The sequence below is a fragment of the Lathamus discolor genome, chromosome 12 (assembly GCF_037157495.1).
Source record: "Lathamus discolor isolate bLatDis1 chromosome 12, bLatDis1.hap1, whole genome shotgun sequence".
Lineage (NCBI taxonomy): Eukaryota > Metazoa > Chordata > Aves > Psittaciformes > Psittacidae > Lathamus > Lathamus discolor.
The window spans coordinates 4,395,708-4,410,212 of NC_088895.1; the positions used below are offsets into that span (position 1 = coordinate 4,395,708).

Consider the following 14,505-nt stretch of genomic DNA (forward strand, 5'->3'; position numbering starts at 1 on the left):
CCAGAGGGGCCAGGGGCTGCGGAGCGGAGCGGCCTCCCCCCGGTCTTTCATTGCATTTCTCACCCCCACCTCCCCCCTTCCTAGGATCAACTCTCAGCCTCACTAAAAGAGCGAGGCGCCGGCATTGTGGGGGAGGCCAGGGGTACCCCGGGAATTCTCACAGTGCGAAAATGCCCTCCCCTCGGGAGCAGTTTGGGGAATGGTACCGCGGGCTGGGGGCTGCGGGAGGCACCGGCAACCGCACAACCCCAGGCGGCTGCCTCCATGTTGGGGAAGCTGCTGCCCCGCCGAGCCCCGGCGCTGCCCCCCGCGCTGCGGGGCTGCCTCCCGCTACCCCGAGTTCGCCGGGCCTGAGCTGTGCGCTGCAAACCGCACCGCTGTGATCGACGGGCGGGGGTTGCCTGGACTGTCCTGGTGCTGAATGTTCCTCGTGCGCGCCGGGTCTCTCTATGAATAGCTTCTATTTCAACATCATTTCAGCTGAAATTTGCTTTCTGTCTCACAGAAGAACTCTAGAAGAAATATCACCCCCCTGTCCCAATACACACACACACTCCCCGAACGGTGTTTTGTTAAAGACAACACTTTTTAAAAGTGTTCAAGGGCACTTTTTTGCATTTGTAAGATCAAGCCCTGTTAAGAATCCTTGGATGACCTATTCACCATCTAATATCACCTAAACTGTTCTGTGGAAAATACTGAACTCTGCACACGCGAGGGCATCACAAACTACAGAGGCTTCCAAAAGCTCGAACCCAGCTCTTGAGTTAAATAGTGGTGGAACTGAACAAGCATTCTGGGTACTGATGTGCAAATGAGCGCACCAAGCTCCCAGCTCCCAAAATACCGTATTACATTAACACTTAAGGCCACGCAGTGCCCTCAGCCCCTGTGCCAGATTTCTCCTGCTTTTGGAAGGAAGTGTTTGTCTACACTGCAGGCAGAATATTACCAGTAGCTTTTTATTACTGTGTTATGTATGCACACACCCGGATACAAACATGTATTTTTAGAAATTTGAGGTTGTTTGAGTGGTAGCAGTGCTGACAAACCCAGCTTGAATACACCGTGTTACATAGATAACACAGTGCTTGCATTCTGCAAGTCTGTCTGGGTGCCACAGCCACTAGGGTTCTGCTTGTTACAGAGAGGAAAATGATTATATTTAAACACACTAGCCAGGCTGCATGCACACACACACACAGAGCCCTTAAAGAATCTGGAATTGCTTATCTTTCCTAGTGGCTTTGGTCAGTTATGTGCCTTTCCCCCAAGTGCTTTATTAATTTGCTTTTTTTTTTTAGTCCCGAGCCTCCTGACATGGTTCCTGCTTCCTACTTCAGTTCCCTCCTTGCCTGTTCTTTGTCTCTCCTCTAGGCAGGGGGAGGGGGGGTCCTGCCGCTCTCACTGCACTTTCCTCAGAACTTTCTCCGTGGAAGGGTCTGGTTTCAGCTTCCAGCCCTCTTGTTTAAAAGGCACCATCCAACACACCCTGCCTGCTTCTTTAGGTAAAAGCTGAGTATTCACCCCAAAGCATGGATGTTTCTTGGCAATTTACCCCTTCACACTTGCTGTGGGGCTGCCAGATCAGCATGCTGGGAGCTTGTGTTCTGAGCTGTGCCTGGGTAATGTTTAAAGATGACTGCCAGCACCTTGCATCCCAAGGAAATCACAAGGAGACCAGCACAGCCATTCACCATAGTTCCTCAGCACTGTGACATGGTAACGGCTGGACCTTTCCTTTTAGCACTTCCAGCCTTACTATACTGGCTTCCCCCACCTCAGGGCTTCACCAACACATTTCAAGAAGGAACACTTCTTGTAACTTTTAGCTTTCTCTGGTCCCTGTCTCAGAATATGAGACTACCAAAGTAGTCATTCAGCTTGTGTTTGTTACATGTTGCCAAATTTCTATTTGCAAATAAGTAGTGTGTGCCATACTGAGACAAAGTTTGGCTCATCAGTATAAACAGACTTGGAAGATGAAGCTCCCAGATTTAATATGATGACTATATGTAATTTCCCCATACTTACCTATATAAGTGCACAGGTATGGTTACCTTTGAACTCATTTATCATCATAACTAGCCAGTTCCTGCCTTGAAGACAAAGTTCCAGATGATGTGAAAGAGTTTTGAATTTAAAAATTTACATTCTCAGTACACAGATTTTCCTCCCTTTTTCAGATGATTCCTAATTATTTTCTCTGACATCTTTTGCACTGGGATCTGCTGAACTCCTTTTGAATTCTAGTCTCTTAAATAAAGGCATTTTCCCTCAGCTACTTTATTCAGCTTCTCACTATTTCCTGCCTCACTCCTGCTCATGGGAATTCCTGAGCTGTCCCTAAATGTTTTGCAGCTGACTGGTGTCTGCTGAAGCACTTTGATTGGTATTTCAGTAGTATTAAAAAAATCCTCCTTTGCTCTGAACATGTGTGGACCATTTGGGACTGTACACTGTACTTTGCTCGCTTCACTGCAGAATGGTTGCTACTGGCCTTACTCAGAAACGCAGACCTTAAATTGAACTGCAAATACAGGAGGTAACAAAAGGTTGCGTTGGAGTTGAATCTATTAAAACATATTTGGGTATACATTAATTAGACTTGAGTCATACTTATTTGTTGAACATTCTCAACTCTGGAATTGTAGGTCTTGAGGCTATTGAAATTTTTCAGAATAGTCTCCATTATTACACTCTTTAAGGTGAGTTAGTCAGTAGTTCACATGGATTGTAATAATAGCAGAGACATTTCTGCATAGCACTTGTGCCAGCTAATTTAGTCATATGAACCATTTCCTTTCCATGTGTGTTCCACGGAAATATAGAACATTGCACATTTCATGGCACACTTGCAGTTTCAGTGAGTAGCTGTCGGTTTTTTCTGAGCTTTCACTGGAATTTTAATTAACTGTGACTGATCTAGCAAGCAATTAATTCAGCATTCATTACTTATTAGGTTGATCATTACTTAAATCTAGTTTTTAAAATTGCTCAATTTTTTATTGGGAATCATCCCATGAGAATGCTAACCCTAGCAGCAAGGATTCTCAGACTTTGAGACAGCAGTTTCCCCTGTAATCCAAACATGGGGTAGTGATTTGTCAGCTTTCTCCTCTAGAAGCAGACAAACACCTCTCTTGTTTAAAAATACCGAGCATTCTCACAAAAACGACAGCAACTGCTAATAGGGAGGTAGATGATGCTATGAAAAGTATGCAGAAAGAGTTATTTTTAAAAGGGAAAACTGTATTATTTGCTTTTTTTCTTTTTGATTACTCTCCTCACTGTGTGCTGTGTAGTCCATCTGTTGCATGACAGTTCACGACAAAGTCTGGGGAGCTGATGCTAACTACAGAACATTTTGTTGTTGAACTAATCTAACAGTCTTGGAAGCCAATCTTTGATACTTAATCTCCCTTTTGTTTCTCTCATTTCTTCACTCTGCCCAGTTTAATTTCCTCTAGACTGCCTGGAACCAAAGCAACCTGAGCTATTCAAAACAAGATTGCCACTTTAAGGGTCTGATCAAAACAGGAATACAACCTAGGACTCCCCATGAATCAAGCATCCATGCTTAGCTAAGCAAACCTGACAGACAACTTTCTCATGTAAAACATACATTACAATACAACCTCAAATACACAATGCAAGTAGGGAATGTTTGGTATTTACAGATTAATGCCTAAGATGTACTGTCCTGACTCCAATTTGTTTGTAAATACCAGGTAAACTGACAAAAAATCAATCCAGGAAGATAACTAATAATAGAAACATCTGTATTTCTTACAACATTCAAAAGACACAACTTTCTGTCTATTGCCTCAAGAGTCAACCTAGATGTGAATTCCATCCACTTCCTGAGTCACTTCACCTCAGGCAATCAGTTTCATGGTTCCACTGAAGACTCAGTGCTACAGATCTCAAAAATCTTACCTTTTGATAGTGGGTTCTCAAAATCTCATTTCTCCAAGCAGGTAGAAGGCTGGATCTTCATCAGCTCATTATAATGACTTTAAACTGGTTTGTCTCTTCTTCAGCATGAGCACTTCTTCCCTGAAGTACAATAGGGTTAATTAGTAGCCAGTTCTCAAATCAAAGTACAATTCAGGGTAAGTTTGTGTGTAAATGTACAAAATTGTAAAAACTGCAAAACGAAAACAACAACAAACAAAATCATAACAGAAAAATCACCTTAAAATGAACAGATTTGCTATATGCCATAACTTGCAGTTGCCCTTTTTTCATGAGGGAACTCTGTCAAGTTTGGTACAGTCCCCTTCCCATCATTCTTACAATAGTAAGTACTCAGGTCAAGGTAATCATTTAATACAGATTATTTTTCACTGGGCTAGTGATAACTTCTGAGAGGATATGAAATTTCAAGAGCCTTGTTTCACCTGCAATCATGATTTCATTTCCTCCCTGTCACCTCCTTCCTACTTTCCTTAAATCCTGCAGAAATCCCCACGACTAAGCTAGAAATGTAGTCCATTAGCAAGTGCACACACATGTAGCACTAGCGCAGCTGTTTGCCAGTATGTGCTACAGCTTCTGTCATAAGGTGAATTACCAAAACCACAAGTACTATACCACCAGCATGGCTCTTCTTAGTGCACTGTGAATAGACTTGATATCCACAAGTACTAGAGTAATATATTAGAATAAAAAGGAGGAACAGAAAAAAAGAATAACAATTAAAAAAAGCTAACTAGGCGAGCATGCACTGCTTATTTTGAAGAAGGGTCTTTATGTGATTTTAATGAAGCATACACTACACAAGTTATCACAAATAATGTAATATTTTGAGTTCTTACTGTATATTTTACAATGGTAAATTTTACATGATTATCCAAAAGACTTGCAAGCCTCTTCTCAACTTAATTTGCATCTCATGTAGGTAAAACTCTTAAGCTAAAACAATAGCTGCTTCAGAAAGAATTTCAGCATCTTCCACATAATGAAGCATCTTATTTAAAATTGGTAGGCTGACAGAAAACACACTAAATGCATGAACTACTCAGCTGTCCTATTGAAGTGATCCACAGTTACCATACTCACAGGGCAGTGCTATGGAAACATGAAAGTTTCAATCATTCTGTGGCAACTGCACATTCCTGTTGTGCAAAAATAAAACTGAGGCACAAGTGAAGGAAACGAGTTGCTCAAAATCAATGAGTCAGCAGGACTGAAGCGTGTGGAATATGAATTTCTGAAATCCATTTTTGCTACAGCCCTTCATCATTCAGCTCCTGCTAATAAGGTACGTGCCATTTCAGTCACACTCCTGTTACTGTAGTTTGATGAAACAAAGGCCATTGCTTTGTTCCCAATCGCTGTGTCATGTTTCTTAACTGTTTGAGCAGACAACCTTTATTTCAGATGCAGTCCTTCATTTTCTGAGTACCCTATTGTATATTGCTTTCCTTATCTTACTGAAAGTATTATTGGAAAAGTGCTTATGTTATATACTTCCAATTTATCAGTAATTCATATGACTCCTTGATCATTTGGATTTTTTTATTCCATATCTGAATCTTTATTCTGTGTTGTCTGACATAGTAGTTGCCACCTGAGAGACTGACTTTGCAATGTTGTGCAAGTTACAACCTTTGCACTTCATCTAGATTTCCTAAATGGAATTCTCACACTTTAAACCTCATACATATATATTTTAATAAAAAAAAAAAAAAAGCCAATTCACATACTCCATCTTCCATCAGTGCCCACCATAAAGTTCAATTAACCTTTTGAGTATATCTCAGGCTCTTGCATCTCATTTAATTTTCTCTCGGGTTCCACCTGGGGATTTTTCCTCCTCTGACATTACATCCAATTTTCTATGAATATTTTCCTTGATTTTTTCTCCTTCTTTGACTTTTTTTTTTTTTTAATTTTCATAAAGTTTTATAATTTCCACTCAATTTTCTAGTTTTGATTGCTGTCCTCAGAGGAGATAATTTATCCATTCCCAATTACCCACCTTTCAGTCACTTCCCCAGCTGTCACACCTAACTTCCCGTGGTCACAACCACCCTCTTTCTCCAAGCACCACATCACTTAAAACACCTTTATATTAAAAAACTCACAAGAGTCGTCACAGTAAATAAAAATAATTACACCCTATTCACAATCTGAAATGAATCTCTATTGAATAAACCTTTCTAAAGCTTAAAAGAGAATGCTGTTGTAAACTAATATAAACTATATAGTTCTAATCGATTAGAAAGTGTTAATTTGGCTAGGGAAATAAAAATCAGACAAATTATTAAACTCTTACTCTCTTCAGGTAATTAAGGACAATACTCAACACTGAAATGAGTTTTTAGGTGCCTAAATTCCTTATTGAATCTTTGCTTAAGTAACTTTCTGGATAAAAAGGATTTAAGAGCATATACTGAGCAGTTGTGCATTAAAACCACTGTGAATACTGAAACCAGAAAACAAAACTCACCCCAGAGCTAAACTTGCAAACTACATGTTTTATTGACATCTCTATTCATTCAGCCCACACTTGGAAAAACATTTTTCAATTAGACTTAATAAATGGGATTTTATTGGAGGCAGTGAGTTTATAAGAACACATTTACTGTTGCTAGCAACAAGTTCTGAAGCTGGCATCATTTACTGCAAAAATACAGGTGGTCTGAATCCCTGCTTGAGCCGTCAGAATTTTAGTTCTTCTCAGTATTTATCCTGTTACTAAAAGGGACTACAAATGTGGACTGATTGTATGGCTGAATTCAGCTGAGGCACAAACAAGTCCAGTTCCACCTGAAATAAGCAGGAAAAAATGTATACCTAACCTGCTATGTCCTATGTTGCAAATGGATATCATTCACAAAGAATAATTATAAAACCATGAAGAAATATACAGTGGTAGGTACATTTACACTACCTTAGCTGAGCTAGCATTACCAGAGATAGTAATCCCATTTTATTTGAGATTCTATTTTAATAAGTTCTGTAGAAGCTTACATTAATGACAGTTCCTACTATGAAGAGTTTATGACAGTAAAGACTGCTTTCTGATTAAGATGAGACCAGAAGGGGATATTTTTCTCCTTTCTCCTGTAACCTACAGAAGTTAACTTGAAGTTAATCATCTGTAACAATTCAGTTATCAAAAGTGTTACAAGGTTAGTTAAATTTTGTCAGTCTTAGGATGCTCTGAATCCTGTCTGAAGACATGGCAGGTGATTCTGCAAGTGTTATCATTATGAACACTGCTCCAGTATGGGCCCAGGAGCTTATTTTTTCATAAAAAAGGTAAATAAAAAGGAAAAAAGTTGTTTTACGTTTAGCTATGCCATAAAGAAATGGACTTTGTAAAAACCTGAGACAGAAGGACCTTCCTGGAAAGGTCACTGAATACGGTGAAAAATGTTTCCATAAATTATTCCAATTCGGACAAAATATGACAGGGAAAGAAACTTGGGAGACTCTAAAATCCTGAAAACTCATAAAAAGATATTTCCTTACTTCATAAATCCAAATCCAGCTGTTCGGCTTCTTGGGATACTGTGAAAAGCTGGAGATACTGGGCTTTTTAAAGTTTGAAGGGGCATTAAAGGAATTCTTTATCTATTTAAGTAACCTGCATTCAACGGACAGTGGCAGATGTCCCTGGGGCAAAGCGGTATGGCCTGGGCTCGGCTGAAAGGAGCCGTGCGAAAGCTTCACTGTGGAAGTCCTGGGTTTACAAAGCATCAGCTAAAGGAAGCTGTCCTACGAGCAGCTCTGCCCGGCTCGGCAGGGCCGTGGAATACATATGCACATCTACACACCTGGTGATGAGCAGTACTGCAGGGAGGACGAGGGCAGAGGCGGATCCCCGCGTTCGTCGAGGCGCCAGGTCCCGTGTTACCGCAGGGAGAGGCACCCGCCTCCTCACCTGCGGGTGCCCGCCCTCACCGCACAGCCCCCACCCCGCCACCGCCACACCGAGCGCGCATCTTCTCTCACAAACGAACTCGGAGCCTCAGCGTAACGCCGGCTCCAGCAGCCCTGCTGCCTCCCTCACAGAGGGGTACCTCAGCCTCACAGTGGAGTACCTCAGCCTCACGGGGTACCTCAGCCTCACAGAGTACCTCAGCCTCACGGAGTACCTCAGCCTCACGGGGTACCTCAGCCTCACGGGGTACCTCAGCCTCACGGAGTACCTCAGCCTCACAGAGGAGTACCTCAGCCTCACGGGGTACCTCAGCCTCACGGGGTACCTCAGCCTCACAAAGTACCTCAGCCTCACAGAGGAGTACCTCAGCCTCACGGAGTACCTCAGCCTCACAACGGCCGTGCACCTCCCCCCGCCCTTCAGCCTTCCGTCAGTTCTGTCGAGCCCCCGGCTCATGCCGATCCCTGCAGCTGCCCGGCCCCTTTCTCTCACACGTTTTCTTCCCTCACACACACACACACGCACTCCTCCTCCCTCTCACCCCTTTCCCTCCCCTCGCCGCGCCGCAGCCCACCCCACACGCACTCCCGCGCCCACTGCCATAGGCGGCGCGGGGGCGACTGAGGCGACAGACGCGTAGGGGGCGCCACAGCCCCCCCGGGCAACTCAGTGCGCGAGCTCTCTCCCGCCTAGCCGTTGAGGCGCGCTCCCGCCGCTTCTCGCGAGCGGTGGCCTCACTCTCGCGAGAGGTCGCTGTGCGCCTGCGCGCTACCGGGCCGGACCGGGCCGGGCCGCGCCGGGCCGCAGCCGTGGTAGCCGCCGGCGGGGGGCCCCGGACAGGTCGCCAAGATGAGCGGCACGCTGGCCAAGATCGCGGAGATCGAGGCTGAGGTAATGGCTCGGCCTTATCCCCGGTCGGGCGTGGGCCGGGCACGAAGGAGCGGTGGTGCTGCGGGGGACGGGGTGCCCGCTCAGGGAGGGAATGGCAGGGCCCTGCCGGCCCCGGGGGACGGGAGGTGCGGCCCGGTAGAGCCTCTCCCGGTGTCGAGTCCTCGGTTCCGTGCTCTTGCAGATGGCCCGGACGCAGAAGAACAAGGCCACGGCTCACCACCTGGGGCTGCTGAAGGCCCGCTTGGCCAAGCTGCGCCGGGAGCTCATCACCCCCAAGGGAGGCGGCGGCAGCGGCCCCGGGGAAGGTGCGTTGTTGTGCGGGAAGGCCTCCGGCCGTCTCTGCGGCCTCCGCTGAAGTGGCAGCTCCTTACTGCGGGAGTGGAGGGTGTGTGATGAGTGTGTGTGTGTGTAACGGGGGTGGCTCTTGTCCGCTTAAATCGTATCAGATTGTCTGCAGAATAAACTGGAGCAGATTTCTCCCCCTCTGGTCCTTCCTGGTGCGGGAGCTTAGTCGTGCTTTGTAGCCTTTTGTAGGGTTTTGGGGTGGAGCCCGTGTTGAAGCGTGAATGAAAGGGCTTCTGCGTCTTGTCTGATAGAATCCTGAATTTGCAGAAGTCGGAGGGGGTTTTACAAAAGATGCATCTTGCAGGAGCTGCCTGGTTTTATATATAAGGGTGTAAATTGTCTAAGCTGCAGTGCTTAAAGTGCCATGTACACTGAAGTCAGGTGTAGCCCACTGAGAAGCCTTGCAGTCTATACTTTCTGGACAGGTACATGCCATGGAGTGTTACACAGACAAAGTTGTGCAAGGCAATATAGATTGTGAACTATCTGTTTCACTTTGTCATCCTCCTTGGAGGGAAGCTTACTGGCTTTCACTCAGGTAATATTGAAAGTAATAGCAGGACTGCTGTCCAGAACCTGAGAAGTTAGAAAATGGGGATCTTTAAATGAATATTTTTGTTCCTTATTTGCAGGTTTTGATGTTGCAAAGACAGGTGATGCCCGAATTGGGTTTGTGGGTTTTCCATCAGTGGGGAAATCTACTCTTCTAAGTAATCTGGCTGGTGTATACTCTGAAGTGGCAGCATATGAATTCACTACCCTAACTACTGTGCCTGGAGTCATTAGATACAAAGGAGCAAAGATACAGGTGAGATCTTTTTGTGTCTGTGGGGATAAGATGGTGTGTATGTTAGATGCAGTGGTGTTAATGGCTGAATGGTCTAGCCTGACATAAGCAGGTTACAAGTGATATTTAGAAGAGCTTGAGAGTACATTGGAAATGTTTTCGTGAGGAAAACTAATTTTACCCTGCTTCTCACTTTGCTCTGGGGAGTTCTCATATTCTCTCTGAGATGATTTGTTCCATTGTACCAACAGGGTATGTGGAGTAATGCAATATGTAGGAAACAGTTTTGCCATATTCTATTTGGATTTGCAGTAGCTGGTTTAGAAGGAAGGTGAAAGTAGGCTTTATTTTCTCCATGAAGAAAAGTGTTTTTCTCACAAGTTACTTTCCTCCTTCTGAACAAATAGCTACTTGATCTCCCAGGAATTATTGAAGGTGCCAAGGATGGTAAAGGCAGAGGGCGGCAAGTCATTGCAGGTGAGTATGAGAGCTGCAGGCATCATTCTGCCTCTTATTCAGCTAGAACACTTTATGAGAATGAAAAGTTGAATCACCATTTCTGATGTCTTTCAAAAGCTTGAATTTTATGCTGGAATTGAACAGTTCACTGTGAAGCAGTAGTGTCATTTTCATTTTGTGATGTGTTCAGTTCTGGCTTTATGCATTCGCTGAGTTCTTGCTCTGCATTGACACTGCAGTGAAAGCATGTTAGCAGTTTTGAAGGCAGATGTGATCCCATATTAAACAAGGCTGGTGTCTTAATTTCTTTACCTAGCTTATAGTCATCACTCCGGGGTCTGAATGTAGACAGGATGGAAGATTCTTCCAGCCTCTGTGATTCTTATTACGTGTAAGGATCTGCATATCAGTGATGCTTGGTCAGCACTACAAACTTCAGTCTCATAGTGCAATTTAAGAACATGCTATAAACGAGCCTTCAGGGCTTTAATGTTGTCATCTAATGTATGTCACTAAACCATATTTTGTGTTGTCTCAGATTGCTTGTGTTCCATTTATTGAGAGATTACTTTCTTTTTGTGATTCTCAGTTGCTCGAACCTGTAACCTCATTCTGATTGTTCTGGATGTGCTAAAACCCCTTGGTCACAAGAAAATAATTGAGAATGAACTGGAGGGATTTGGGATTCGTCTGAATAGTAAGCCTCCCAATATTGGCTTTAAAAAAAAGGATAAAGGAGGCATTAACCTTACAGCCACAGTAAGTTGAAAGTTTTCTTTAACCCAAGTAATAATAATAAAACTGCTTGAAGAAAGAGGCATTTGGAGTTAACAGTGTCCCTGGGACCGTTCCTGCTGCAGTCTGTTAACTTGGCCTGGAGGCTATCCGTACCTATCCCAGGAGCCCGACCACCTCCTCTGCCCCAAATCAGAGGCTTGGTTGCTTTCCAACAATTACAGGTTCTGAGGTCCAAGGCAGAGTTTACAAAACTTGCCTTTCACTTGGTGGCTACAACATTGTTCTGCAGAGGATTGGTTGGAGTTCTGGCCTTTCAACCTGGACTGCCCTTTATTTCATATTTACCACCAAATCCTTAAAAGCATAGAAATCCATAGATACCAAAAATCAGAACTCATACCTGGGATCTAAGCACTTAACATGTAGTTGTCTGGGCACTGAACTGGTAAGATGCATAGGTTTGTATTCCAACTGGTCCCAGGTTGACAGGAAACATTGCTTCTGAAATGTCTGATTGCAGATGTCAGTGAGTGCTAATGTAAATAAAGCTGTTAGGATTTAAACCTCTTTTTTGTCCCCTCTTCTGAGGCTAACTATAGTCAAATCATGGTCAAGTTCAGGAACTTACAGTGCTATTATTTCTAGTAATCTACCTGCAGTGATTGCTAGGTGATAGCATTATTCATTGGAAATGTTGAATTGACTGTAAACTCAATTCCTTAACACTGTGTCTACATTCAGTGTCCTCAGAGCGAGCTGGATACTGAAACAGTGAAGAGCATCTTAGCAGAGTACAAAATTCACAATGCTGATGTCACACTGCGCAGCGACGCCACTGCTGACGACCTCATTGATGTTGTTGAAGGAAACAGGTACTGTTGGGCTCCTGGCTTTGTTTCTTACCTGCAGTTTCTGTTGCAAAGAGTTGTTTCTCATGTCTGCTTCCCATAGAAACTATGTTAGCAATGTGGTATCAGCACAGGGAGACGGGAGATCTTTCTGATGAAGGTAGCTGATGCTGCTAGGCTGCAGTAACAGTGTTTTCTTTCTCTTTGCAGGGTTTACATCCCATGCATTTATGTCCTAAATAAAATTGACCAAATTTCCATTGAGGAACTAGATATTATTTACAAAGTACCCCACTGCGTACCAATATCTGCTCATCATCGCTGGAACTTCGATGATCTGCTGGAGAAAATTTGGGACTACTTAAAGCTAGTACGAATGTAAGTCCCAGTTACTGTCTTCTGTGGATTTCAGCGTAAGGCTGAGACTGAAGGATGTCTCAAGAATGGATGAATATGAATAAGGGTTTTCTACTAGCTTAGAGCTCCAGCTTTCCAATGATGATTTCTTCTGTCACTGAAGTATGTTCACTCTGTAAATCAGAAATCATACTCCTCTTGTCCTTAGTGTGATGGACAGTTTCCTTAAAGTCACAAGTGCTGTGTTTTGAACTTGTGAGGGAATTAAACAAGCACCTTGTGAAACCAAGGCTAAAGTACATCTTAAAATTCCTGAAAACATGGAATTCTAGTCAGACTTAGTGCAAAGTTGTGACTGGCAGGGGTGGTCTCTTCAGGCTGTCATGCATTCAGCTCTCTTAACAGAACTGACTTTAGTTCTCAATCTAGCATTTTGGGTATTTTTACTGTAAATTATTCCAGGTTTACCTCATAGTTCTCATGCATTTATTTGGATAAACTTATGACTGAAGCTATTAATAGTCCTGCTACATGAATCTATCTTCTTGTGACAATATAACATCTATTGTAAAAAGAGATTTAGAATGTTTAGTATCGGGGCTGCAGCTTTGTCAGGTTTTTTCCAATATATGTTGAGCTTTTCCCAAAAAAAAAACATAAATCACGAGTTGGAGTTATAATAATGCGTTTTTTCCATCAACTCTTCCAGTTTCATCATTGTTTAAGCTCACTAGTGATAAACCTTTGCAGTTACAAGGGATGACCTGCTGCAGACATTGGTTACCCAGATGCAATTTCAGCTTAGGAACACCAAACACTTTACAGAGTATCTATTGTCACCACTGAAACAGTGGAACTTGGCACAGGGATGACAGTGCAAGTGATCTATGAGGTTTCATGATAGGTTGAAAGAGAAGAGGAGGTTTTGGTATTGACTGACTGTTCCATCTGCATTACAGCTACACCAAACCTAAGGGGCAGCTCCCAGACTACACCTCTCCTGTGGTACTACCTTACTGCAAGACCACAGTGGAGGATTTTTGCATGAAGATCCACAAAAATCTTATCAAAGACTTTAAATAGTAAGTAGTATTGTAGAAAAATAATTAATAGAGAATAGAAAATAATTTACCTCCTGGTCTGTTCCTTTGTTCTCTTGTAAACTAAAAGGGGAGAAGGGTTATCAGATTTTTCTTAATGCTGATGGAACTGATCTGCCTATGACAAGTTACTGTATTTGATGTTCCTATGCTCTTCCCTGCATAAAATTTTCTCTGTGGGGAAGAAATACATGAAGGCAGCATTCCAGGCCATTGTCCTGTATGCACAAGTACTTTGGATGACTTCATGGTTTGTTTTGATACGCTGGTACTCTGGCTCACACAGCCTACTCATCCAGGTACTTGCAGAATAAAAATAGCTCTTAAGCATTGCTTTCTGTATTAGCTTTGTGACAGAAATAGCTGCTGTTCCAGTGTTGGCATGCTACACTTCTAAGCCTTTTAAACTTGAGGGTTTCTTTCTCCTTTCAGTGCACTGGTCTGGGGTTCATCTGTTAAACACAACCCTCAGAAGGTTGGAAAAGACCATACTCTGGAAGATGAAGATGTTATTCAGATCGTGAAGAAATAAAGTCATTCTCACACAGTTTGCTGCTGGGCCTGAAAAATGTCTTTAGTTGTAAGTGGCAAAGAACAGGCTGATTCGATGAAAACCTTTAACAAGTGGGTATTGGTTTTTAGTATTGTTTTTTACTTTATTACATGGTAAACCAGTATTTCTGGCCAAGTCATGCTGCAGTGCCCTGTTCTGGCAGAACTCACAGATGAGAAACTTGCATAAAATGACTTTTACAAGAGCAAAATCGTACAGGGAAGCGCTGATGCCTGGGATGACTTTCTGCTGCATGTACACATCTGTCCAAATTGCAGAGAAGTTCACATGCCAGGAATTACTTTATTCTGAATGAGAACAAAACATAAAAAGCAGAGGTTGGCAAACTGTATCTTATAAACAGTACTAAAGGACATAGAGCTGTCTCTCATGTTACTACACCTATTATAAAAGTACAGTGCTTGAATGGGTGATAAATCACTAAAGCTTACAATAGTGGGTGTTGCTCAGCCTTGCTTCGACTTTAAGCATTTACTTCCCTAACATTTTTTCCTAGTCTTAAAAGTAAA

At 43.1% G+C, this 14,505-nt stretch overlaps 1 protein-coding gene across 1 annotated transcript; it reads left to right on the forward strand.

The window, feature by feature from the left end:
• The first annotated feature begins 8,650 nt into the window (after nucleotides 1–8,650).
• DRG1 (developmentally regulated GTP binding protein 1) lies at nucleotides 8,651–13,969 on the forward strand. Its single transcript, XM_065692856.1, has 9 exons — nucleotides 8,651–8,788; nucleotides 8,970–9,093; nucleotides 9,766–9,941; nucleotides 10,328–10,397; nucleotides 10,969–11,138; nucleotides 11,859–11,989; nucleotides 12,176–12,343; nucleotides 13,282–13,404; nucleotides 13,855–13,969. Exons 1-9 carry the CDS (start codon nucleotides 8,747–8,749, stop codon nucleotides 13,952–13,954), a joined length of 1,104 nt encoding a protein of 367 aa, XP_065548928.1. The 5' UTR covers nucleotides 8,651–8,746; the 3' UTR covers nucleotides 13,955–13,969.
• The last annotated feature ends 536 nt before the right edge of the window (nucleotides 13,970–14,505 follow it).